General features: G+C 52.1%; 1 protein-coding gene across 4 annotated transcripts in view; it reads left to right on the top strand.

The window, feature by feature from the left end:
- CYLD (CYLD lysine 63 deubiquitinase) overlaps nt 1-23,979 on the top strand; it is a 55,546-nt gene extending 31,567 nt beyond the window's left edge. For all 4 annotated transcript variants that reach the window (XM_032974700.2, XM_076052190.1, XM_032974701.2 and 1 more), the window contains 10 exons: nt 326-494; nt 1,221-1,362; nt 1,989-2,111; nt 3,102-3,193; nt 3,802-3,868; nt 4,333-4,465; nt 5,541-5,649; nt 6,258-6,376; nt 7,402-7,657; nt 8,112-23,979. In XM_032974700.2, coding sequence (XP_032830591.1) covers nt 326-494; nt 1,221-1,362; nt 1,989-2,111; nt 3,102-3,193; nt 3,802-3,868; nt 4,333-4,465; nt 5,541-5,649; nt 6,258-6,376; nt 7,402-7,657; nt 8,112-8,296 — 1,395 coding nt within the window. In that variant the 3' untranslated portion in view covers nt 8,297-23,979. The remainder of the gene's footprint in view (nt 1-325; nt 495-1,220; nt 1,363-1,988; nt 2,112-3,101; nt 3,194-3,801; nt 3,869-4,332; nt 4,466-5,540; nt 5,650-6,257; nt 6,377-7,401; nt 7,658-8,111) is intronic.
- The last annotated feature ends 2,034 nt before the right edge of the window (nt 23,980-26,013 follow it).

Raw genomic sequence — 26,013 nt, 5'->3', positions numbered from 1 at the left:
TTCACCCATAGTGTACCACACGTGGGCAGGTTTCGGGGTGAGTCGGGTTGAGCCTGGATAGCGCTTTGATAGGGTGACCATGCTACTCACGGCCTGTTTATCTTAGGCGGCTTCAAGGCAGAGGGCAGTGTTGCGAAATCGACTGTTGTACTGTCCTTCTATATACCCCCTCACCCCACCCCGTCCATTCTCACCACTTTCACCAACCAGTGGGTTGACGGATACTTCCGCTTGCTGCGACCTTAGTTTGAAAGCGTCAGGGAAGGCTGACACGTTGGGTCTCGTTGTGGCGCGTGCGTGCGTCTGTCCGCGCTCGTGCTCGTAGGAGGAGGAGATGCAGGGCTGCTCGGATGGAACCTTCAAACAGCACCGCTTCTTCACGTGTCCGACGGGGAAGGGCTTCTTCATCCAGTTCAAGAAGTGCCGTCCGGACTCGCGCTTCATGTCCATGCCACACGTCGGCCTCGACCCCGTGCAGCGCTGCAACTCGCTCGGTAACCGAGATGGCGGGAGTTGGCGATGGCGATTGTGACCCCGTGCAGCGCTGCAACTCGCTCGGTAACCGAGATGGCGGGAGTTGGCGATGGTGATTGTGACCCCGTGCAGCGCTGCAACTCGCTCGGTAACCGAGATGGCGGGAGTTGGCGATGGTGATTGTGACCCCGTGCAGCGCTGCAACTCGCTCGGTAACCGAGATGGCGGGAGTTGGCGATGGTGATTGTGACCCCGTGCAGCGCTGCAACTCGCTCGGTAACCGAGATGGCGGGAGTTGGCGATGGTGATTGTACGCGCGTGCGTTGAACGTCTTTCGCACCGTACGTAGCCAGCCGTGATAATCGGAGGTGCGGGGCAAGGACAACAACTCGTAAACACGAACAAAATTTGCGGTGGTGGCTGTTTTGCCGGAGGCGCCAATGGGTGGCGGAGCTTCGTTAAATGAGGACGAAAATCCTTTTGTTTGCCGTCTTTGTCTTCTGATGCATTCTCCATCCCGATTGCGGCGTCGGCGCCGCGTCACGAGACGGCAGAATCCGTTCAGTGCGCTCCGCCCAGATGGCTTTTTTTTTTCTTTTCGCGTCATCGCCGCGACGGTCAAAACGCCCTCGGGCCGAACGGCAGCAACGCCGATCAATCTGGAACGAGTTGGTGAAACGGCGTCATCACCGCCGTCGCCGCCGCGTGTCCCCCGCCGCCCCCCCCCCGTTCCCCCACTCCGGCAGCGTTCAGCAACTACCGGAGCGAGCGCGTGGAGGGAGAGGTGCCTCCCCCGTCGGAGAAGGAGGCCACGGCGGTGGTGTGCGGCCGCACGAAGGGCATCCAGGGCCACTACAACTCCTGCTACCTGGACTCCACGCTCTTCTGGTGCGCGCACCCCCTTACTAAACTAAACTGTCTTTTAATTTGACCGGGTAAGGCCCCCCGCTGAGCTTGTAATATAGCTCTTTTTTCAGAAGCGACCTGGCTCTCGCAAATAACAGCTCAACGAAGCGGCTCATCGCGTGGAAAGGGCATTGCAGGCAAATACTCCAGACGCGTGTCTCTAAATGTGGAGGGAAAAATTGGCGGGCCCGGAGGAAAATTCACGTGACCATGGGGCGATCATGCAGACTCCAAATATACGGGCATCGGGGGGTCTGAATCGAACCCACGCACTCCCTCCGTACCGGGCGATGGAGTTAACATCTCGCCACCTGAAACCTTGGTGTTAAACGTCTCGCGGAATATTTTCCCCGGGAACCTTCATAACGTGGGGTAGGCACATGACGAGCAGCCACAGCCATAGCGAGGGGTGTACCAGATACGGTGTGCCGGGTGATGAAATGTTTTCAATTACCATGACCGCGATATCCTGGCCCATGAGCTGTAGGTTCCCCCCCACCCCTTTAATCGTTTCTTGCCATGTGTGCTGACCGACGCCCCCGTGTTGTGCGCGTCTCTCCGCGTCTCTCCGCGTCTCTCTGCTCGCCAACGTCCACCTGCGCGTGCAGCATGTTCGCGTTCAGCACGGTGTTCGACGGCATGCTGCACCGTCCGCAGCGTTCCAGCGACCTCAAAGATTACAATACGGTGCAGCAGCTGCTTCGCGAAGACATCGTGAATCCGCTACGCAAGTACGCGGCGCGCGGAGCCCGTGTTATCCCTTTTCCACCGGCACATCCGTGCCGAGACAGCGTGTGAGGCCGGCACGGTACGGGGTGCTTCTCCCACTGGCTATTTTCCATGCAGCGAGGACATCGTGAACCTGCCGTGCCGGTGTGCAGCGGGCAGTGTGCGTGGAAATCGGCCCCGATACTTGTGTTAACGGGGCGCGAGGGGGTGTGGGGAGTAGGTGGCTCGGGTGCCTTGGGCGGGGTGGGGGCGGGGGCTTACAATGGCCATGTCGGAGCCACTGAGCCACCGTTGGCAAAGATCCTGGGTGCTAATCCGTGATTCGGCCACCGCGCTATGTAGCGATTTGATGGTCCGAGCCCATTAAATTTTGTTCGTGGCACAAATGAAATGTTATTGGGGAAAAAAAAATATGAATTTCGCAATTGGTTTGTCCCTTAAATTTCCATATTCCAGTTTTGACAATTAAAGATGTGCATTTCATTGCGTTGCGACGAACACTTTTGGCGGCGCCAATGAAAGGTGCGCCCCGAGCGTGGATGATGAGCCTTGTAAACGAGGCTTCGTCTGAAGTTCAGCATTAGCTCTGCGACATCGTCTCCCGGGGGAGGCCTCTCTCCAGAGAAAAGACGACCGTGGTGGTAGTGGTGGTGGTAGTGGTTCGGTGCCGTGTGTGAGAATTCTTCACGGCAACGTTTTCGTCTCTCCTCGCGATGCTTGGCGGCACAGTCGGAATAATAATTTAGAAGAAAACGCACTAAAGAAATCGAACCAAAGTCTCACCGTTGGCGTTGCGATGTCGACGACCGTGTGACCATGCACGTGACGGCTTGGGAAAACTTTTTCTCGACAACGTTTTATCCAGGTGGATTTATTTGATGCGACGCATTTTTTTGAAACACACCTCCTACTTGTATGCGCGCGTGCGCGCGGTACCTCGCTTTGTGATCTGCCGGTGAACGCTAAGGCTCTCTTTCGGTGTCGCCGCGCAGGAACGGCTTCGTGAGCGCCACCAAGGTCATGCAGCTGCGGAAACAGCTGGACAAGATCGGCTACGTCACGGGGCTGACATGCGAGGAGAAAGGCGAGTATGGACTGGCGGCGCGTGTTCGCGACGACGCGGGGCCTGTCACGTGACGCTTTTACTCGCCCGTTTCAGTGACGTACGTGTGGTTGTGTGTGCACGTCATCGAAACGGAACCAGAGGAAGAACTCGAATAAAATAACTTTATCAGTACCGGGGCTCCCACGATGCCGATCAGCACGGCTCGAATATGTACGGTGCGAAAGAAGTTCAAAATACATGCGTGCGGCACAGTTTGGCGCCAGCTGTCATAGAGTGCGGTCGTGTCGTTAGAGTTTTCTGCGGTGAGCAAGATGTCTTTTAAAACAACTGCGCCATGCCTCTCTGAATAAAATTAACGCTGAGCCGCTCGCGCGTTCCGAGATTCCCCGATGAACGGGACCCCCCCCGCAACTTGCAGACGTCTCAGGAACGCGAAAGGTTTAATCGGCCGCCTCGGGCAGAGCAGGGGGTCTCCGACGCGTTGTTGCGTACACACGACCTAACCCAAAAAACCCAGTTGGGCGCCGTTCAAACGTTTGTCCATGTTACCGCCGTGCCGTGCTGTGCCCCTGTCCCCGAGCTGAGCGTTTGAAATAAACCGGCGCCCCGTGCTGTCGCTCGCACAGATCCCGAGGAGTTTCTCAACATCCTGTTCCAGCACGTGCTGAAGGTGGAGCCCTTCCTGAAAATCCGGTGAGGCACGGGGACGTGGCTCGAAGCATCTCGCTCCTTTGACGTCACCTTCCATGGCCTATTTTTTTTATGGGTGTTTAGTTGTCCTTCCCCCGCACCTCCGATTAGCACGGTTGGCTACGTGCGGTGGTGCGTAGCCGCGGGGTTCCCAACGGAAATGTCTTCTTTGTCGCATGAGATGACACGATGCCGCGAGTGAAAACAGTGTGTGGGATGTATAATCTGCGCAGAAGGTTGCTAGCATAACTTTTTTGACTGTCGCCCTCCCTCGCTCATGCCGCGTTTACCTCCATACCCTTGGTCTAATTTGTGTTGCATCTCATCCCCTTGTGTTAAAATGTGGTTTGCAGTGTTCGGCATTTGAAATGCAGTATGCTTGAACGATGCTATATGAAGTAAAATTCGTGTTTATTATACTTGTGGAATAATAAATGTTTTCTCTCCCCGGATTCGACCATGCCCAGATCTGGAAACAAGGACTTCCAGGACGGGCATTTCTACCAGATCTTCACGGAGCGTGACGAGCAGGTGAAGGTGCCCACGGTGCAGCAGCTGCTGGAGCAGTCATTCCTCGCCGCCGACCTCAAGCTCGTGGAGGTGCCTCGACGCGTCGCACGCCACAGCGCCGCAACCACGCCGCGATAGACACCGCTACGACCACACACAGTGCCGCAACCACGCTCAGCGCAACAACCACGCTCAGCCCAACAACCACACAGCACCACAACCACGCCGCGATAGACACCGCTACAACCGCGCAGCTCCACAACCACACCCAGCGCCACAACCACACAGCGCAACAACCACACAGCGCTACAACCACACAGCACCACAACCACACCCAGCGCAACAACCACACAGCACCACAACCACACAGCACCACAACCACACAGCGCCACAACCACACAGCGCCACAACCACCCTCAGCTCCGCAATCACACCCAGCGCAACAACCACACAGCGCCACAACCACACAGCGCCACAACCACGCCGCAATAGACACCGCTACGACCACACAGGGCCATGACCACGCAGCGGCGCACACCGTGCGCCGCTGCGCTTGCACCGCACCCGCACTATGCCACGCGGCGCTACATGATGTCACGCTACGCGCTGCTACACCCTGCCATATTACCGCACACCGCCACCATTCGGCACCATCATTCGCCACCGCAACAGACGATACCACGCCGCACACAGACATTCCCCACCGCACTAATACCGCACCACGCTGTGCTCCACACCTTTGCCATGCATCACCATGCGGCAAAGGGAAGGGCGTTGCCTGAACACCATGATGTGAAGGTAGCAATGGTGTTAAAAGTCCGCTACCGAAACCCGTCTGGAAAATCAAGTCTCAGGTCAGCACTTGCCGCTTCTGCAACACCCAGAAGCACAATGTAATTAAGGTTAAAAGCAGGTAGATTTTGTTGTTGTTGTTGTATCGTATCTTCCTTTAACTCGAATCTACGAAAAGCATGCTGCCAGCAGCATGCGGGAGTTGGCCTTTAATCCCGCGTTCGGGCTGATTGAAGTAACCTCATAATGCACAGCAGGTTATTCGGTGTCACCTTCCGGGGGCCTTTCTCCGACACTGCTTGCGATGGACCGCAACTCACGCGTGCCACACCTGCGTCTCTCCCGCAACCACCCCTCGCCCGTGTCCCTGCAGACGCCCTCCTGCCTCATCGTGCAGATGCCCAGGTTTGGCAAGGACTTCAAGATGTTCAACAAAATCATCCCCTCCCTGGAGCTTGACATCACGGACCTGCTGGAGGACGGTGAGCAGCGTTGCCGAACTTCTCACGGGAAACCCTCCATGTGGCTGGTAGACGGGTCTCGGTGGCGCTTGACGGGTAGCCGCAGCCACGGAGAGAAGCATTCTGGATGTGGTGTGCTTCGTGCTCCACCGTGGGTTCCATGTTGAACTTCTTTCGCACAGTGCATAGCCAATTGTACTAATCGGACGTGCGGGGGAAAGACGCGTGCACTAAGTATGACAATCTACTGCTGGATTAAATCGTGGTGCTTGTTTGTGCTGGAGGGCGGTGTCGGCTTATAACACTCGCTGCTGACAGTAGCCATGCCCCGGGTATTAAACTCAGCTCGCGAGGTTCACAGCGGAGTGTGCTAACCAATGTGCCACCGCTCTCCCCTTGGATGCAGCACCTGCTAATCATTCTACAATCCGAAATAATAGTGAGAGATTAGAGAATCGAATCACGATCCAAAATCACGATAATTCATCTTATCGTGGAGCCGTGTCTCCTTGTGACTTCGCTGACCGACTCGATTTCCCCGTACCACCCAACACCTTTGCCACGTAACCGAGCTTCCCTCTCGCCCCCCCCCCCCACCACCTCACGTTGTGTGTGTGTGTGTGGCACAGCGCCGCGGGAATGCCACATCTGCGGCGGTCTCGCCGAGGAGGAGTGCAAGGATTGCTACCACGACCCCAGGATGGGACCCAGCTGCCTCAAGCAGTTCTGCTCAATGTGCAACAAACAGGTGGGAGCCTGGCACTCTCGCACAACGCGGTTGCCCCCTCTTTGTCTCCCCAACGCTTCCGTTCACGCGCCGCGCACCGCACCGGGTGCTCGTTTAATATCGAGTTGAGCTCGGGCACGGGGGTCGGTCGGCAACCTGCGGCTCTGGATTCTGCATGCCGGCGGGCTCTTTAAGGCACCGATTGGCGACGGTTATTTGCCACGGACCACCGCCGTTCGGCTCGAGATTCACCGAGGTGCATTGCGGCTCTTGAAATGTCGAGGTTTTTTTTTTTTTACCGAATTCGACAAAAAAATGTTGTTTTGGTTTGCCGACCTCTGAGCTAAGGGGGGGGAGGCCCAGGGACCGCTTCGGATAAATCGTCACCGATGTTGGCCGTGAGCGGCAATCGAACTCGGTGGAGGGGTGCGCCGGGATTCGTAGCGCGGTGCCCTCATCCGCTGTGCCGCCGCTTCCCACACTGTGTGCACGCACACAGACACTCGGACCTGGGAGGGAATTACAGTGACGATGTAATTTGTTGTTCAGAATCACCATTTGTACTTATCCTGGGAAAAAAGCCGATGAGCTGTGATTCTCTTTTTCACAGATGTTCAGTCAGGGGCGGGTCAGAAAGTTACAACGAATTTCACCAGGTCGACGGTTTTATTCCACTAAGTCGGCATGCACGGCTACAGCCATGCTTCTTTAGTCATTGCACTGCCGTACGGGTCGCGGGGGTCATTGGAGCATACTTCATCACGCCGGTCACTGCAGGCTGGTGAAGGCGGTGAGCATAGACGTAGGAGCATGGTACAATACAACAATGAGGCTTTGTCACACTGCCCTCTGCTGCCCGCAAGTCGCCGTTTTTACAACCTCCGTTCCACCCGCGGTTAAGTTTCTTCGTCCTCGCGCGCGCATTCAAACGGTCGCTCCCATCCGAACGCCGACGAAGGTTGTCGCTCGCCCGACACGCCTGATGACCGCTAACGCGTCGCCGAACGCTTTTGGCCGCCACCCCCCCCTCCCCCGCCGGGGCGCAGGTGCACAGCCACCCCGAGCGGCAGCAGCACCGCTCGGTGCGGAAGCTCGTGGTGACGGAGGAGGTGCGCGCCGCATTCCTGGGGCCCGGCCGGCAGCGGCGGCTCGGCGGCGGCGGCGGCTGCCTCGGCGCGGCCCGCGAGAGGCTGGAGCTGTTTGCGGTTCTCTGCATCCAGACGAGCCACTACGTCGCCTTCGCCAAGCACGGCCCCGCACCACAGTCGTGGCTCTTCTTCGACAGCATGGCCGATCGTGAAGGTGCTTGTGTACACTTTGTCTTTTTTGCCGTGACTTGCTTGCCTTCGCACTCCTGTCACCGCGGTGGCTATGAGATGTTCACTACCTCGACCCGGCGTGCAGGAGGTCGTGGGTTCCATCCCGACCCCTGACGCCTGTTGTGTATTTGGGGTTTGCGTGCGCTCGCAATCGGGACGGTCACGAGTTCAAATCCTTGTTTGTGGGGGGTTGACTCAGCCCATCGTCCATTTGGAGAGTCTGTTAATAAATGAGTACCACTGTTCGGTCAAGTCAGGAGCGGTTGTCCTACGGATAGACTTGCCCCCCACCACCGAAATGTGGAATTTCCACCGCGAGCTCAGGGCTGTAAAACGAGCGATGACCACCAAAACAGACTCGATACTCGCCTGAGCCGTGAATCGCCTGGAAACCAATCCCTCCCGTGGTCTCCCTCGCCCGCGAACCCTCCCGGCAGGCGGGCAGGAGGGCTTCAACATCCCGGAGGTGCGCGAGTGCCCGGAGGTGGCGCAGTACCTGAGCATGCGCCCGGAGGAGCTGGACGGCCTGGACCCACGCGTCATGGAGGGCCCGGCGTCCCGCCTCCTGTGCGACGCGTACATGTGCATGTACCAGCACCGCGACATGATGCTCTACAAGTGACCGCTGCCACCTGCGCCCGCCCGATAGCCCGCCTGCTCGCCAGATCAACCGCCCGCCCGCCCGCCCGCCCGCCCGCCCGCCCGCCCGCTCACGTCTTCACCTCTCTGTTCTTATTCTATCCCATCTGAGGGTTCTCCTTGCCCACGCGGACTCTTGGTTCCCTTTTGTCCTCCTCCCCCGGGTCGACCGGTGCCGCCACCATTGGGCACAGCAAGACGTGCAGTGCGAGACATTGCAGAGAGAGCCGTTGAGGCTGTACGTGGCTCTCGACACGGCCGTGATGGAAATGTCGGGAAATAATATCCGCTATTGGGTTTTATCGCACGATGAGGTTATTTACAAATTGTCGCTCGTTGACCATAACGGGAACATTTATCATTTGTCTTCAATCGTAACGTCTGCAATGAAGTCGCGCCAGGCTGCCGCATTCACGAAACCCGACGATCCTCTCTTGGTAGGTTCCCAGATAGTGGCCCTTCTTCCGGCCCCATTCCATGATTGCTCCTCCGTAGCTTGGAAGCCCCTCCGCCGAGCTGTCGATTCCCTGCCCAATGGCTGACTGTCACTTCTATATGCGTGGCAAGAATAACATCCCGTTGGTTTGTGCGGAGAGACTTGATGTGCACTTGCATTCGAATGCAGGAGCAAATTCACATCCGACTCTCCCGGCTCCCCCTTCTCTCCCTTCTACACCTGCCCGGTCTCTCCCCTTTGTTCTCTCCGCTCCACACTGCCCTTCTCTCCCTTAGGATTCTCTCCCCCTCTCTCCCCTTCTCTCCCCCTCCTCCTCGCAAACCTCCTCACCTTCCCTTCTCAAGGCACTCACAATTCGCGTGGCTGTGGGATTCCAGCCCTTGCTGCGTTCCCGCTTGGGCTGCCCGCGACTTGAAACACTCGGGGATGGGGGGGGGAGTGGTGTGTGGAAGCTTCGTCGCGTCTGTATCGTCTTCCCATACACCCCAAAGAGATGTGTATACATTTTTTTATCTCGTTTTTGTTTCGTTTTGATGGTTTCCTTTATTATTATTATTAATGTTTTTGCATTTATGATTTTTTTTTTTTGTGTTAACATCGGCCATTATGATCGGTTGTCGTAATTTTCTTTTTGTAATTATTGTTGCCGGGGTCTGATTTCTGGTGCGCGCAATGTCCGTTGGATTTTTACTTTGCACCCCGTCAGCCGGGACGGGGCTGTCCGACGTTTGTAGCCCGCGCCCGTGCCCGATACAACCCTCCCCTGCCATGGAGAGTGCACGGTGCCGCCTTCATCCGTTGAGCCTCACGGGAAAAAAAAAAGCTGCGTCCGCGGGCAAAGCCGCCCGCCGCGGCCGCCGCTTTTTCCCAAACCTCGCTCGCCACCGTATACAACAAGCAGAACCGGCTGATTGTTGGTGAACTGGCAGCAAGGCGATCTTGGCATCTGAGCTTCCTTCGCGTCGTTCAACCCCGGTGGGCACGCGTCTTCTTAGAACGTGGCGCCGCTTTGGCCACTCGGATCGGAATCGTATTTGTCTTGGGGGAAACTTGAGACGCAGCTTTGTAACGCCACCTTAACCGGGCTAGGATTTACTGTAGGCTGGACCTGCCCCTAAATCATAAAGTCAACGTCATCCCGGCGTGCGTAGGACAGTCCCGGGGGACCCCCTGCATCCGCTGCGATGGAGTGCACGCACGTGCGCACGTGCACACACACGTGCACGTGCACACACACACACGTGCACGCACACACGTGCACGCACACACACGTGCGTTTCCCGTGCAGTGTGCGTGGGGTCGAGTTGGCGCGCCGTCACGATGCCGAATGTCGCTCGCTCGCCGTTAGCGCCCCGTCGGCGCGAGCGAGCGAGCGAGCCCCGCTGTCTTACGCCGTCGCCTTTATCAACGTCAGGGAAACCGCCCCGCCCCGCCTGACCCCGCCTGACCCCGCCCCGCCTGACCCCGCCCCGCCTGACCCCGCCCCGCCTGACCCCCCCCCCCGCGCGTCCGCGCGGCTGTTTAAACGCTCGGTTAATTTGGTGGCGAAAAAGAAAAAAAAAGATTTAAAAAAAAACTCCCCAGTGCATGTTGCTCCGTGGGCGATCGCCACTAGACTCTTCCCCCCCCCCGCCCCCCCGCCGCTGCCGCAAGCCGTGGCGGTGAAGTACACAATACGGTGTGACGCGGCGGTGTGCCATTGGCCGCGTTGACAACCCGCTAGGAGTTCTCCCCATCGTCCCCGGGCTGTGCACTGTGGCCATCGTGAACGCTGTGTTTGTGACCGTCGAGGAAAAGCAATGACTCCCTTTATCACGCGAACGTCGCTGCCTCCTCCGCCTCGTTGCTCCCTTGTTCCCGTGCACTTAGCCTGTGGCTCGTGTGTGTACAGTTTTGTATTTAATGCGATAACCGCGTAGACCCCCTGCGCGCGCTCTATCGGCTAACGAAGCGCGAACTTGGGTTCGCCAAGCCTGAATGTACCACATCTTAGGGAATCGTGTACTGCGGCTGTACGTTGAATCGTGATACCGGTCGGATTTGTGTGCTGTCAGTATAGCGTGACCCGTTCTAACTGCTGCCAGCAGCAGCAGCAGCATTTGCGACCAGGTCGGTGACCACGCTCTTTTAAGGCTCTGAAGCGACGGTGGCAGTTGCGAGCGCAGCCAATCACGAGTTTCATTCGCGGCCACTTCTAAAGTCAGTGTCGAGTGATACCTGAACCGGCCTTACCACTCCCATGCTTCCTTCTTGGTCAACTCCCACTGATTGGTGCGGTGAAGTATGGTTTACGCATCCCCCATGGATGACAAGGCCCAGCCAGTGGACTGACCGAGGCTGTAAATCTACAACCATTGTTAAATATCCTTGAGCGTGATACTTGACTTTTAATGGGGGCTCGCAGTGGGACGGCTTCAGAACCTCTCCACTGCTGGCTTATGGTGAGCCACTCCGGGTCAAACGAAGGCGCAATAACAAGCCCCTGCCAATTTGGAGCACAAATTTATGACAATTGTGAATGGGATCTGCAGGCGAAGGCAGAACCGAAATCCGTGGGAGTGGCCACTAAAATAAGTGATTGCCTACGACCCTGGATATACACAGCCCTCTTTATCGATCCACTGCTGGATGAGGACCTCCACAGACCACGAGTCACCGTCGAGTGCAATGCCTTTTTCTGCTCTCCGCAGTGTCCGCTTGCGCGGGGCCCCAACGGCAACCTCAAGCAGGCCGTTCGGTTCCCGCCGGTGGCCACCCAATCATGACAATTTAGGTTCAATCCTTGCCTCGCTTCTGAGATTGGACATGAAAATCAATGAATTATGCACGACGTTAAAGTGGCAGATAAGTTCCTACTTTGAAAGTACGTTCCGGTTTAAAGCAAGATCCAGCAAGATCCATGGCGTTATGTTGAGCATCACTTGGCCACATTTTTTTTCTGCAGTACGATGGCTGAATACCCATAAAATCAAAACAACGTTTTGACCGATTCTCAGCCACTGCCAACATCAGTGATGGTAACTGAACCCACAACCCCCGCACTGTGACCAACAGAGTCCATCAACCTTCCAATGACCTCGCCGCCAATTAGCACGGTTGGCTACGTACGGCGCGAAGTAAGTTCAACGTACATACATTTGACTGAGCAGCAGCACAAAGCATTTGCCGTCCTCTAACGCGGGACCCGCGGATGAAAGAAGCCCGTTGAGGCGCATCAAAAGTTGCCGCCTTTGCCAGGGAGAGGCAGACCTGGGTTAATCACGCACCCGGAAAGGCTGGCAGTGGGCGTGCGACTGGCGTTATAGTGACAGCAGAATTCTCCACTGGTACCAGCTCAACTCCTGTCGGTTTATTTTCAGCAACAAAAATGTCCTCGTTTAGCAATGCCCGCCATTGCCCACAAAAAAAAAGACAAATGAATGACGACGACGACGACGACGATGGGAATGTTGAGTAGAGAATGCCGACTGTGCCCGAAGCGACTTTGTGGTCAGTATGGAGTGCTCGTGGGCACATTGTGCTGACGGCGTGTTTCCACGTGCGGATTGTTGCATAGCGAGCTGCAGAACTTTGTTCGTTTGAATGGCGCCGCCTGCGGTTGTTCGGGTGAAGTGCCCCTTGTTAAGTACGCCACGATCTTTTGCTTTGCAGCCAAAGTATACGAGCAACTCGGCGAGCTTTTTCTTCGTGTTCTTTGCAGGTCACAAATTAGCAATCAAACATTTAATTCAAGAACTGAAAGCGTCCTTTTTGCGATTTACTATCCAGAACTTTTTAGCACTTATGCCTGAGTGGTAAAGCCAGGCTAAAGGCCCCCCCCCCCCCCCATGATACGCTCGGGGCAGTGTCATGGCAATTGTCAACTGTGACCGCTTGGTTTGGCAATGGCATTGGGGGGCCATTGGTAGCCAGCCGCTTGCAGGATCCCCTCGTTTTTCGCGAGGGACACGTTCCGGAGATGCTCGTGAATAGCCATTTTTTTGCGGATGGTATTGCTAATGAATAGCACACTGCACGGATAATGATATTTGGCCTACGAAAACCATTGCATCTTTTTTTAATGAATTACCTTACATAAATAAATTCATAAATAAGTTACTTAAATATATGAAAATTATAACATGAAAACTATTTAAAGTGGTTATACTAAACCAAAGTAAATACAAATTAATGTATTAAATTAAAGTTTATGAATGAACGTACCCTATCTCATCACTTTCTCTAATCACTTTAAATGCAGCCGTATAAAGTGCCAGGTGTGATTCGCAGATTGCCCAAATCGTGGATAAGTACGTTTGTAATCATGAGGGAATACTGCACACATCTATTCTGTAAACTTGAGTCCGTTTTATATTTGGCGTATAAACTAATTCCGAACGAACGGGGTATGATCCTGGTTCCTTCCGCGCAAAAGTTTCCTTTTTCCAGATTCTACCGTGTGGTAGAAGCTGACCTTATCACGTGTGTGGCCTGCAAACAAACCCCGCATTTGACTTTGGAGGGCATTGGCAGGTCCCCGAGAATAGACAGGACCGCCTGTGAAAGGGTTCAAAACTGGAGGCCAATGTCCCCCACATCTGGCCCGCGAAGGCTCTTGGAGTAGCCCAACAAGCTGCCCCTCTCACAAACAAAGAGTTACAGACCCGTGACGTATGATGTCACGTGCGCTCGTGTTTCAACGCCCCGGGGTTAAATGTAGTAGCTAAAAACCCTGGCGTAGAAGTGAACGGGACTTCCGTCTTGCCAGTGACAAAATACTTTGTTGAAAAGCGTGGGGGGGGGGGAGCAGGTTAACGAGAGACAATTGGTTTGCAGAGCGCACAAAATCTGCGATTGAATTGGAAGTTGCCAGTTGCACGCGAGGTGGCAGCAGAGGTCAGATTCGCCAAAACTAGATGAGCAAACAGATTTTTTTTCGTGGTAGAAAATGGTATTGGCAACTGTTGCCTGTGACGATTGCCTTACAATTGCTCCGGTGTTTCATGGCCTGAAGCAGTGGTTCCTAACCTCTGCTGCAGCCTTGCACCCATTTGGTTCTCAATTGTAAAAAAAAACAAATGTATAACGGTAATAAATGCGTAGAGGGTTTGATGAAACAGAGTGGTTGTACTTACCTGCCCGTGCTTCAACTGTGTTTTGATGATTTACCTCCAATGCACCCCAGGTTAAGAACCACTGGTCTCAAGGCAAAAACCCCCCGTCAAAAATTATTGTGGATTCATGTTTTTGTAGGCCATGGTGCCCAGACCAAATATTTGACTTGTTAGCACCCCGCTTGAGATGGCGAAACTTGAGTTGCACCAACGCATTTAAATCGCCAATGAAAGCGAACTGCAATAATAACCTTATTCGGCGAAGTGCGTTATCGCAAGATCCGTTTTTATTTGACGCGCGAAGAACGTGGCATGGCTTCCCATCTGCCACCGCTCGTAGTCGCCGATTCCCAGACTTGTCCGGGTTGGTGTCCAGGCGGGCGGGGGAAATAATTTGCGCCGAAATCTGGCGGCGGAATTTGTTGTTGCGTCGCGGGTTGTCGCAGTGAACGGCACAGCTCTTGATGAGAGACCTCGTGCTGGCTGAGAAATAAGTCCCGCGTGTGGTCTACGTCGGGAAAGGACGCGGCCCGATCCTCACGCACCACCCTGTGCTCTGGCCAATGGATTCGTGTCCTTCAATTTCCTTTCAAGCCCCCAACCCGCCCCATCCCATGATCGTCGCACTCGACTCTTTGCGTTGTTTTGCCAAACGACAGAAAATCACGGGACGTTGCACCCCCTTACGATTTTGTCACCTATCCTTAAGTTATCAGCTACCCGTAGCGCGTGGTCAGGAGCGCGGAGGGGCAGAGGTTCGGCGGGTGAAGGGAACGTAGTGGACGGGACTCGAACTCTTGCCTCGCTGAACTCTGGGACGGACGCCTTATACGAAACCAGCACCGTGCGCTTGCGCGGCAGCTCCGACGGCTTAGAAGTGCGTGTCCGGTTCGTTAATGCGACCGCCGATTGCGTGCGTGTCGCACGTTCGCGTACTGCAATTCTGTGCCGTGCTCGCGTACCGTGCTCGCGTGCTGTGCTCCTGTACTGTGCTCCTGTACTGTGCTCCTGTACTGCGCTCGCGTGCTGTGCTCCTGTACTGCACTCCCGTGCCGTGCTCCTGTACTGCACTCCCGTGCTGTGCTCCTGTACTGCACTCCCGTGGTGTGCTGGCGTACTGCACTCCCGTGCTGTGCTCCTGTACTGCACTCCCGTGCTGTGCTCCTGTACTGCGCTCCCGTGCCGTGCTCCTGTACTGCGCTCGCCCAGACCAGACCCTTGCTCTCGCCTCCCCGGTTGTCGCCCTCCTCTCCGAAGCCGATACGTTCGATCCGTTACCGCCTCGACGAGTTTGCCTCGTCTCGCGAACGATCGTTTTTGGGTTGCGCGGGGTTCCGTGTCAATAAATGACCAATGAGAGCTCTTCACGGCGCGGGGAAGAGGGACTGTTCCTCGCTCATTTACAGCACAACTGCAGCGGAGACTGGGGCTGGATTTAGGGCCCCCCCCCGCCTTCCTTCCCAGATGCTGCAATGGAGAAAATCTCCTTTCCTATCCTCTCGCACGAACCTTCCTCTTACACGTGCAGACAGCAGTCACTCAAGGTACAATTGCTGACATTGTTCATATTAATTAAAGTCATTCAATTCTTAAAAATTACGGGTTCCCCCCCTCCCCCCCTATGGGCTCCTCTGGAATTCTGGGCCATGGACAATTTGTCAGCCTCCTCACCCCAACCCAAAATCCAGCCCTGATCAGAGCAGCAGAAACCTCCTCACAGAGAAAGTACTGCATGTTGGTGTTACCGCACTGGCTTTGAATTAAAATGCCGTTTGCCTCGTCGAGTTTTTTGTTTCGTTTAGCCCCAGGTGAGAACTTCCGCCATCGGACCCACGTGGCGTGGTCGCGGCGCTAGCGCAACGTCGGCTGCCGAACCTCGGCTCGCCGACACTGCTTGCCTGTGCCGGTCACTCGAGCGAGGTCGGAACGCGTCAGGTGGGTGCCCCCCCGCCACAGGGAGGGAGGGATCGGAGGGGCAAGCGATTCGCACTGCACGGTTCACGAGCCCGAAGCACAACTCGCGCGATTCCGATTTGTGACGTTGCAGTCAACTCTCCATTGTCTGAGGGGGTAATAGTGGGGTGGTGGTGGTGGTGGGTGGGTGCAGGGGCGGAGCCAGGATTTTTAGGCCGGGGTGACATTCGACAAATGTTAATTTCAAGAATGATTAAGAGAGTCGGGCTGTTCGAACTAGACGCCATCGGTTGGCGACACGCTCTGACAATGCAGTTGGCACGGAGTCCGCCAGACCGAGTGTCGTACACTTGCACTCAGAATGTCACCCCTGTCACCCCGCCTGGCTCCGCCCCTGGGTGGATGGGGTCTGAATAAAATAAAACGAGGATAACGCAAAACCAATCTAAATTATGCTACGGAGCGTATTGATGAGCTACGTCGTTGAGTGGGGGGGGGGTACAGGCATAGAGCCTCCGCCCGTGGTGCCGACGAGTCTGCGGTTTCTCTGCGAGCGAGGAGCGCCCGATGACTGAACCATCGCGCGTCGTCGCGACAGCGTTCTCGCGTGCGCGGTTAATCCGCAACCCGCATTAACCGCCCACGGCTAACTGAGAGTGGCCTATACATATCGGTCTCTTCCACCGAAGTAGTAATTTTTTTACTTTTCCCACCCCCACCAGTCCCCCGAAAAGAATGTTTTTTGTCCGATGGATGTTGACATCTTCCTTCTGCTATGAAATGGCAATGCTTTGTGGTTCAATTGTGGAGAGAGAATGCAGTGGCTGTTTACACAGGCCGTTTGAATTGGCTATTTCCCATCAGACTGAGTCTGCCTCTGCTTCCCCACAATCGATTTGAGGTTTCTGACTTTGAACCTCAATGTCTGATTAGTCAATAACGACAGAAACACGAGTTAAAAGTTAAACTGCGTGGCCTAAGCAACAACCGGTGCGGGCAGAAATCCTGAATCCAAATCCACAGTCCGTCATCGCGTCCCCGAAAATGAGAACGCTCTCCTTGATGGAAATTCCCAATCTGATCTGTCACTTTCACAAAGGATGGAAATTCCCAATCTGATCTGTAACTTTCACAAAGGATGGAAATTCCCAATCTGATCTGTAACTTTCACAAAGGATGGAAATTCCCAATCTGATCTGTAACTTTCACAAAGGATGGAAATTCCCAATCTGATCTGTAACTTTCATAAAGGATGGAAATTCCCAATCTGATCTGTAACTTTCACAAAGGATGGAAATTCCCAATCTGATCTGTAACTTTCACAAAGGATGGAAATTCCCAATCTGATCTGTAACTTCCACAAAGGATGGAAATTCCCAATCTGATCTGTAACTTTCACAAAGGATGGAAATTCCCAATCTGATTTGTAACTTTCACAAAGGATGAAAATTCCCAATCTGATCTGTCACTTTCACAAAGGATGAAAATTCCCAATCTGATCTGTAACTTTCACAAAGGATGGAAATTCCCAATCTGATCTGTAACTTTCACAAAGGATGGAAATTCCCAATCTGATCTGTAACTTTCACAAAGGATGGAAATTCCCAATCTGATCTGTAACTTTCATAAAGGATGGAAATTCCCAATCTGATCTGTAACTTTCACAAAGGATGGAAATTCCCAATCTGATAGCTAACTTTCACAAAGGATGGAAATTCCCAATCTGATCTGTAACTTTCACAAAGTATGGAAATTCCCAATCTGATCTGTAACTTTCACAAAGGATGGAAATTCCCAATCTGATCTGTCACTTTCACAAAGGATGGAAATTCCCAATCTGATCTGTCACTTTCACAAAGGATGGAAATTCCCAATCTGATCTGTCACTTTCACAAAGGATGGAAATTCCCAATCTGATCTGTAACTTTCACAAAGGATGAAAATTCCCAATCTGATCTGTAACTTTCACAAAGGATGGAAATTCCCAATCTGATCTGTAACTTTCACAAAGGATGGAAATTCCCAATCTGATTTGTAACTTTCACAAAGGATGAAAATTCCCAATCTGATCTGTCACTTTCACAAAGGATGGAAATTCCCAATCTGATCTGTCACTTTCACAAAGGATGAAAATTCCCAATCTGATCTGTAACTTTCACAAAGGCTGGAAATTCCCAATCTGATCGCTAACTTTCACAAAGGATGGAAATTCCCAATCTGATCTGTAACTTTCACAAAGTATGGAAATTCCCAATCTGATCTGTCACTCTCACAAAGGATGAAAATTCCCAATCTGATCTGTCACTTTCACAAAGGATGGAAATTCCCAATCTGATCTGTCACTTGTAATGAGAGAGCACACTGACGGGCGACGGAGGGCTGCATCGGCCCTGCTGACGGTTCCATCTGGGCCAAAGGTAATGGGCGGAGCTCGTGGGTACATGCGGGAACCTTCGGGAAGGTTCTAAGGGGGGCGTGGCTAGAGGCGGAGCTTAGCTCCACCGAGAGGGATATAAGGAGAGGCAGGGGCAGGACTCGGTGTGGAAGCCTGCGGACTGCATCTCCGCCATCTCGTCACGCCACGTGGCAACCTCGAGGGGCGAAGCTCGCTCGACTCCCTGCGCGCCGCCAGCCAGCGGTGCGAGAGAGAGCGAGGGGAGCCGCGCGGGAAGGGAGGACGAGTGAGCGTGAGCGCGCGCGCAGCGAGAGAGACAGAGACAGAGAGATACCATCCAGTCAGGGGGTGCGGAGCCGAGCAGTCGTCTCTCATGAAAGAAAAGACGCGAGTCTCGAACCGCCGTCGTTGACGTCGTTTATTACAACTGGAGTCAGAAGTGTTTCCTTTGTGAGACGAGGAAATACAACAGGGAGCGAGGATGTCCGAGCATCTCAAGAAGATGTCGTTTATTACACTTTCACAAAGGATGGAAATTCCCAATCTGATCTGTCACTTCACCAAGGATGGAAATGCCCTCTCTGATATGTCGCTTTCACAAAGCATGGGAATGCCCACTCTGATTTCAGTTCAGTTCATTAGGTGTAACCCTGTGAGCCATGCGGCTCTTGACTCGGGTGCAACCGCAACAAACAAAAAACACAAAAACACGAACAAGAAAAAAACATCTTAGTGACTGCAAACAGAAAATCCATTAAAAAACAGCAAAATATTTCTGAAAAAAGCACCGTACACCAACGCTGTGTGCAAAAAAATCCCAGTGGGATGCAAGTCAAACAACAACAACCACAAGAAAACTTAGATTAAGGCCATCAGTCTAACTCCGTACTACAATAAAACACATGTCCAAACCAAAAAACGTTTTCGAAATCACCAAAAAATAAAGCCATAATTGCAACGTAATAGGGATCATAAGGACTGTGACCGAATTTTTACAATAAACTACATAAATAATATGTAACACCAAATCCTAGAGCCATAGCTGGCTGCATGAGTTACTCCACAACAACAGAAGCATCAGTCGGAGTATCAAATTTTTCAATGCACCTTTAAGATCAGCACGTTAAATCAAAATACAGATAATACTTTGCAGCGTCATCTGGAGCGAAACATTTTATTTTATTTTACGCCAATGAATAGCAGTGGCAGCTAGGGGTGTACAACTCCTCTAGAGCAGTTTTGAGAGAAGATCTCATTGGTAGCGATTCAAGTTGCAGTTTATTAGCAATAGCATTCCAGACCCTGGGGGCATCAATAGCAAAGGCCCTTCCTCCAGTTTTTGTACGGCAATAGGGAATGTGAAGCTGGTAAATGAGCGAAGACCTGAGGTCAAATTTGTTCTTTGAAACAGAAAGGAGATCCAGCAGGTAGTCTGCGGATTTTTTTGTAAGTACATCGTGAATAAATAAGATCTGGTGCACAAGCCGTCGAACAGTAAGAGATGTTAAGTTTGACCCAATGTAGAGATCACAGTGGTGAGTCCTATATGGGCAGTTCAATGTAAATCTTAAGGCCGAGTGATAGATGGAATCAAGCTTCTTCCGTACAGTACTTGGGGCTGATTTATACACGATGTCACAGTAGTCAAGTAGAGGCAGTATGGTAGCTTTAATCAATTCCAAACGGAACATTGGGGAGAAGCAGTGCTTGTGTCGATACAGAAAATACTTTTTTATTTTTGTCTTTTTACCAATATAATCAATGTGATCTTCAAAATTCAGTTTTGAATCCAGGATGACCCCAAGATATTTATAGATCTTGACTTACTCTATTTGATAATTATTTAAGGAATGTAATTGGGTTAAAATAACTTCCTGGTTTAGTCCTGGTGAGAAGCATAGCACCTTGGTTTTGGAGGTATTCAGGACTAGTTTAAGAGCAACTAGCTGATGTGGTGCTGTATTTTTTTCCGGAACCCAGATTGTTTTAGATGTAGTAGATTGTTGGTGGAAAGGAAACTGCTAATTTGGTAGTTCAATCATTTTTCAAACATTTTCATCAATGGGGACAAATTTGAGATAGGTCGGTAGTTATTGGGATCATCTTTAGGGCCCCCTTTGTGAAGTGGACGGACATAGGAATGTTTCCATTCTAGAGGAACTGATGCTTCTTTGATGGACAGGTTGAAAATATGGGCTCTAGGTTTGTAAATTAGGTGACCAACAGTTAGCAGAGCAAAGACGGGAATACTATCCGCTCCGGTAGAGGAGGACCCTTTGAGGTAGGAAAGCTGTTTCAAAACATTACTTTCGTGGATAGGCTGGAAACTTAATTCGTTTAATGTTTGGACAGGGGTGTAGGAAATTGCATGAGCAGGGGTGACTCCCAATACATTATCAAAAAGGTCACCAGCTTCAGAAAAATGAAGGTTGAATTTCTCGACTACTTTTTGGGGCTCTGAAAAATAGTCCCCATTTCGGTTAAGCGCAACGGGCAGATTATCTGTGTTAGATGCCCTTTCGATACATTTGACTGTTTTCCAGAAGGTCCTGGCGTTGCCATATGATTCCAGGAGAGTGGAGGAAAAGTAATGATTTTGTGCATGCCGTATTTTTTTGACACATCTATTCCTTAAAATCCTGTATTCTAGCCCGTCTTTGAACAAATTACTTTTCTGAGCACATGACCAAGCCTTGTCCATAGTTTTCATGAGCTTTAGTAATCAAAGGATCAAACCATGGTGGGCGGTTGCCTTTAATTTTAAATCTAACCAACGGAGTATGTTTGTTAAGAATTTGGAGAAACGTGTACTTGAAGGTCTCCCAAGCCGTAGTCAGGTTGGGGATATCACAGACCTTGTCAATATCCCAGTGAAGCACATCATTAGTAAATGCCTGTATGCTGAAGTGTCTCATGGAGTGCTTATCAACCAATTTAGGGGGGGGGGGGGCTTTGGGTCTGGCTGACGGTCTCACCCCAAATATGAAGGAGTGATCACTAAGGTTATATTACCCAGAACACCAGTAAGTGGGAAATTGTGAGGGGCATTAGTCAATAGGGCGTCAAGCAGAGATGACTGTCCCGGAATATTTTAGGTGTGGCAGATCAGAGTGGCTATTTCCATCCTTTCTGAAAGTGACACATCAATCCGATCTGTCACTTTCACAAAGCATGGAAATGTCCACACTGATCTGTCACTTTAAAAGGGGGGGGGGGGCAGGTGGGGGAATATTTTTTAAATTTAATTTTTGTTTCTAACAGATGGAGATGTAATCTTTGTAGCAGACGGGGCTCCACGAGGCATCTGCAGACTGCATAATTTACGGTGACATGAGAATTACTTCCGCCTTTGCCTGGGGCTCATTTGGCAATGTTCTGCGTGTCTGTCCGCCCATCCCTGGGAAGGTTGGCTTTGGAATTGGAATTGATAAAAGCTACCATACTGCCTCTACTTGACTACTGTGACATCGTGTATAAATCAGCCCCAAGTATTGTACTGAAGAAGCTTGATTCCATCTATCACTCGGCCTTAAGATTTGCATTGAACTGCCCATATAGGACTCACCACTGTGATCTCTACATTGGGTCAAACTTGACATCTCTTAATGTTCGACGGCTTGTGCACCAGCTCTTATTCATTCACGATGTACTTACAAAAAAATCCGCAGACTACCTGCTGGATCTCCTCTCTGTTTCAAAGAACAAATTTGACCTCAGGTCTTCGCTCATTTACCAGCTTCACATTCCCTATTGCCGTACAAAAACTGGAGGAAGGGCCTTTGCTATTGATGCCCCCAGGGTCTGGAATGCTATTGCCAATAAACTGCAACTTGAATCGCTACCAATGAGATCTTCTCAAACTGCTCTAGAGGAGTTGTACACCCCTAGCTGCCACTGCTATTCATTGGCGTAAAATAAAATAAAATGTTTCGCTCCAGATGACGCTGCAAAGTATTATCTGTATTTTGATTTAACGTGCTGATCTTAAAGGTGCATTTAAAAATTTGATACTCCGACTGATGCTTCTGTTGTGGAGAAATTTATGTAGCCAGCTATGGCTCTAGGATTTGGTGTTACATGTTATTTATGTAGTTTATTGTAAAAATTCGATCACAGTCCCTATGATCACTGTTACGTTGCAATTATGGCTTTATTTTTTGGTGATTTTCGAAAAGTGTTTTGGTTTGGACATGTTTGTTTTGTTGTAGTACAAAGTTAGACTGATGGCCTTAATCTAAGTTTTCTTGTGGTTGTTGTTGTTGTTTGACTTGCATCCCACTGGGATTTTTTGCACACAGCGTTGGTGTACGGTGCTTTTTTCAGGAATATTTTGCTGTTTTGTTTTCATGGATTTTCTGTTTGCACAGTCACACACAGTCACTTTAAGATGTTTTTCTTGTTCGTGTTTTTTGTTTTTTTCTGCTTGTTGTGGTTGCACCCGATTCAAGAGCCGAATGGCTCACAGGGCTATACCAAAATAAAGAAACTGAACTAAACTGAAATAAACTGGAGTGGCAATGGTGGAACTGCTGCACCTCGCGTTGACCCGAGTTGCCCTCCCCCCCGGGCCCCACCACCCCCCGATTTCTCCCAGAAGTCTGTGGCTTGATACAGGCAGCAGCTCAAGTTGGTTGCAGACGCGACGTTTCCACCGCGGGCGTTGCTCTTCCACGGACGCTTGCGAGCGAGGCTTGCCCAGATGTCCCTCGGGGCGCGGCTCGAGGGTCAAGAGGTCAGATCGCGTAAATATTAATGCGTCGTTAAACCCGCCACCACCCGACTCAACATTGAAATGTTTTGATCACGTGACAAACCTTACCAATTGGCTGTGTCGAGTGGTGGCAGGGTTGAACGGCACATTTACATATTTACGCGATTCAACCCCCCCAAAAAACCCCTTTTATTATGGATATTGTTCCTCGAAAGCCGACGACGAGGACTGCTATGCCTTTGACCAGTCGAGTTTAACGTTTGAGCCGACTCCCCCACCGCCTGCGACGTTTCTTGAATGTGGCGCCATTCGAGGCGTTTCGTCTCCGCACGAAGTCCGACGCGGCGGAGTCTGTACCACCTGACCACGACCACGTGGTGGTTCCAGAGCGGCCCCAGGGTGGTTCGCAGCCCGACTCACCTCGACCAAAATGAATAAATAATCGGGGGAAAATGCGGTGCAAGGGTTACCAAACCTCGAGATGAGCGTAATTGTTGTTTATCATCAGATTTATTGGCCCTTGAGCCTGTTGCTTTAAATATGGCTCAACGGTACCAACCCAGCATGGCAAATGATTATCTTGAAGCGGTTTTTAGCTCTAGATCATACGTGTTTACGATAGCAAGGTCACAGTGGTAGCTATGTCAGTAGCTATATATATTAAACATTTTGTTTAAGGGTGCCGTTACGTAGCTATTTCCCCGATCGGGAATATCGTACAGAATTAAATGTTTACGTAATACGAAACATTGAACATGGAAATTAATGGGAAGCGGTGTCTGCAAAACAGAAAGAATGTACGGCGCTAAGCTCTCTGCCCATGGTTGGACACCGGGGAGCTTTTGTCACCCCAGGTGGTTACCGAGCGACTGACCATCGCGGGCTGCTCGTGGGAACGCGGTACCGGTCCTCGCGTCGACGGGGAATCGCGCGTCGGCAGGGACTCCGCTGGAAGCGAGCGGCGGCGGCGGCCTCCAGGCCACACCGCTGAGATTCAGTGATGTTGCTGCATCGTGAAAATAAAACTACTGGTGTCTGTGCGACCTTACGAGATTAGAGACGACTGCTTTAATAAAGTACTCGTATTTAAACAGGATGACACGTTGGTGCGCCTTTGTATATTGTTTGCTCAGATTTTTGGTCATCTTTTTTTCTCACTTTCCTCGCCTCCCCCCCCCCGCCCCCCGCTTTTGGCCGTCGAAGAATTCATTCGGATCTCTGGCGTGGCTGCATGCGGGGCTAACACAGAGCGGCTTTCCGAGGATCTCTTCGAATTGCCTCTCGATCCATACAGCTGGCAGGTGGGGCAGCACTCGCTCGCGGTTAATCACAGGGTGTGAGACTTCCTGGATTCAAACCCAACATCTCTGCGTCAAAATGAAAACGCCCAGGCGGACTCAACCCACACTGCACACACACACACAGATTGTTGTGTAGATGCATCGGCTGTTTTGGCAAGTGCCGTGAAGCGAGTTACAGCTGTGAAGGCCATCACCATTACATGAGGTGGTGTAGCCAAACCAGGATCACCGGGTACACGGTTAATGCAAACACCAATTGTGTAACAACATGAACAACGAGCCATTGCATATCTAGTAAATAGTGGACACATGCCACCTTTGTCTCCCCGGTACTGATGTGTCCACACCGCTCCAGGTACCCAAATAAGAGCGAGTTGACCTCAGGGAGGGCCCAGGATTGGTTCCGATATTTCACCACCGATGTTAGCCATGGACGAGAATTGAACTCGGGTAGCCAGGTTCATTACCGCTGTGCGCTAAGCAACGCTCTACCAAGTCACAAAGAGACAGACCCCCCGTATAGCCTTAACAAACTTTTGGGGCAAGTGCTGTCAGCAAGCACCAATGAAGGCCGGCACAGTGGACGAGCGGGTGGGTGGCCAGCACCACGCTGCCTTTGTCTCCCTCGTGGCGATGTTTACACGGGCGCACCAAGGTATTAATTTGAGGCCGAAGTCAAGCAGGTCACACAGCCCCCATTCGCCACTAAATGGCGGGGGACGTCACCACGGGACTTGTGCCAGGCTAGGTGCACTTTGAGGCAACGTCAAGTGTTGAAGGCTCGCTGGCAGGAGGTCCCGGGACAAACCCAGGTGCCATGGGGGTTGACGCAGTCGGACGCACAGACCCAGACAGACACACAGGCGCACGGTTATACAGTGACAGACACACAGGCACACGGTTATACACAGTGACAGACACACAGGCGCACGGTTATACACAGTGGCAGACGCACAGGCGCACGGTTATACACAGTGACAGACACACAGGCACACGGTTATACACAGTGACAGACACACAGGCACACGGTTATACACAGTGGCAGACACACAGGCGCACGGTTATACACAGTGGCAGACGCACAGGCGCACGGTTATACACAGTGACAGACACACAGGCACACGGTTATACACAGTGACAGACACACAGGCGCACAGTTATACACAGTGACAGACACACAGGCGCACGGTTATACACAGTGACAGACACACAGGCGCACGGTTATACACAGTGGCAGACACACAGGCGCACGGTTATACACAGTGGCAGACACACAGGCGCACGGTTATACACAGTGGCAGACACACAGGCACACGGTTATACACAGTGACAGACACACAGGCGCACGGTTATACACAGTGACAGACACACAGGGACACGGTTATACACAGTGACAGACACACAGGCGCACGGTTATACACAGTGACAGACACACCGGCGCACGGTTATACACAGTGACAGACACACAGGCACACGGTTATACACAGTGACAGACACACAGGCGCACGGTTATACACAGTGACAGACACACAGGCGCACGGTTATACACAGTGCCAGACACACAGGCGCACGGTTATACACAGTGGCAGACACACAGGCGCACGGTTATACACAGTGGCAGACACACAGGCACACGGTTATACACAGTGGCAGACACACAGGCGCACAGTTATACACAGTGACAGACACACAGGCACACGGTTATACACAGTGACAGACACACAGGCGCACGGTTATACAGTGACAGACACACAGGCACACGGTTATACACAGTGACAGACACACAGGCGCACGGTTATACACAGTGACAGACACACAGGCGCACGGTT

Source organism: Petromyzon marinus, chromosome 54 (assembly GCF_048934315.1).
Source record: "Petromyzon marinus isolate PM22_M1 ecotype Great Lakes invasive population chromosome 54, UKy_Petmar_22M1.pri1.0, whole genome shotgun sequence".
NCBI lineage: Eukaryota > Metazoa > Chordata > Hyperoartia > Petromyzontiformes > Petromyzontidae > Petromyzon > Petromyzon marinus.
This window is presented reverse-complemented; position numbering and strand designations above follow the sequence as displayed.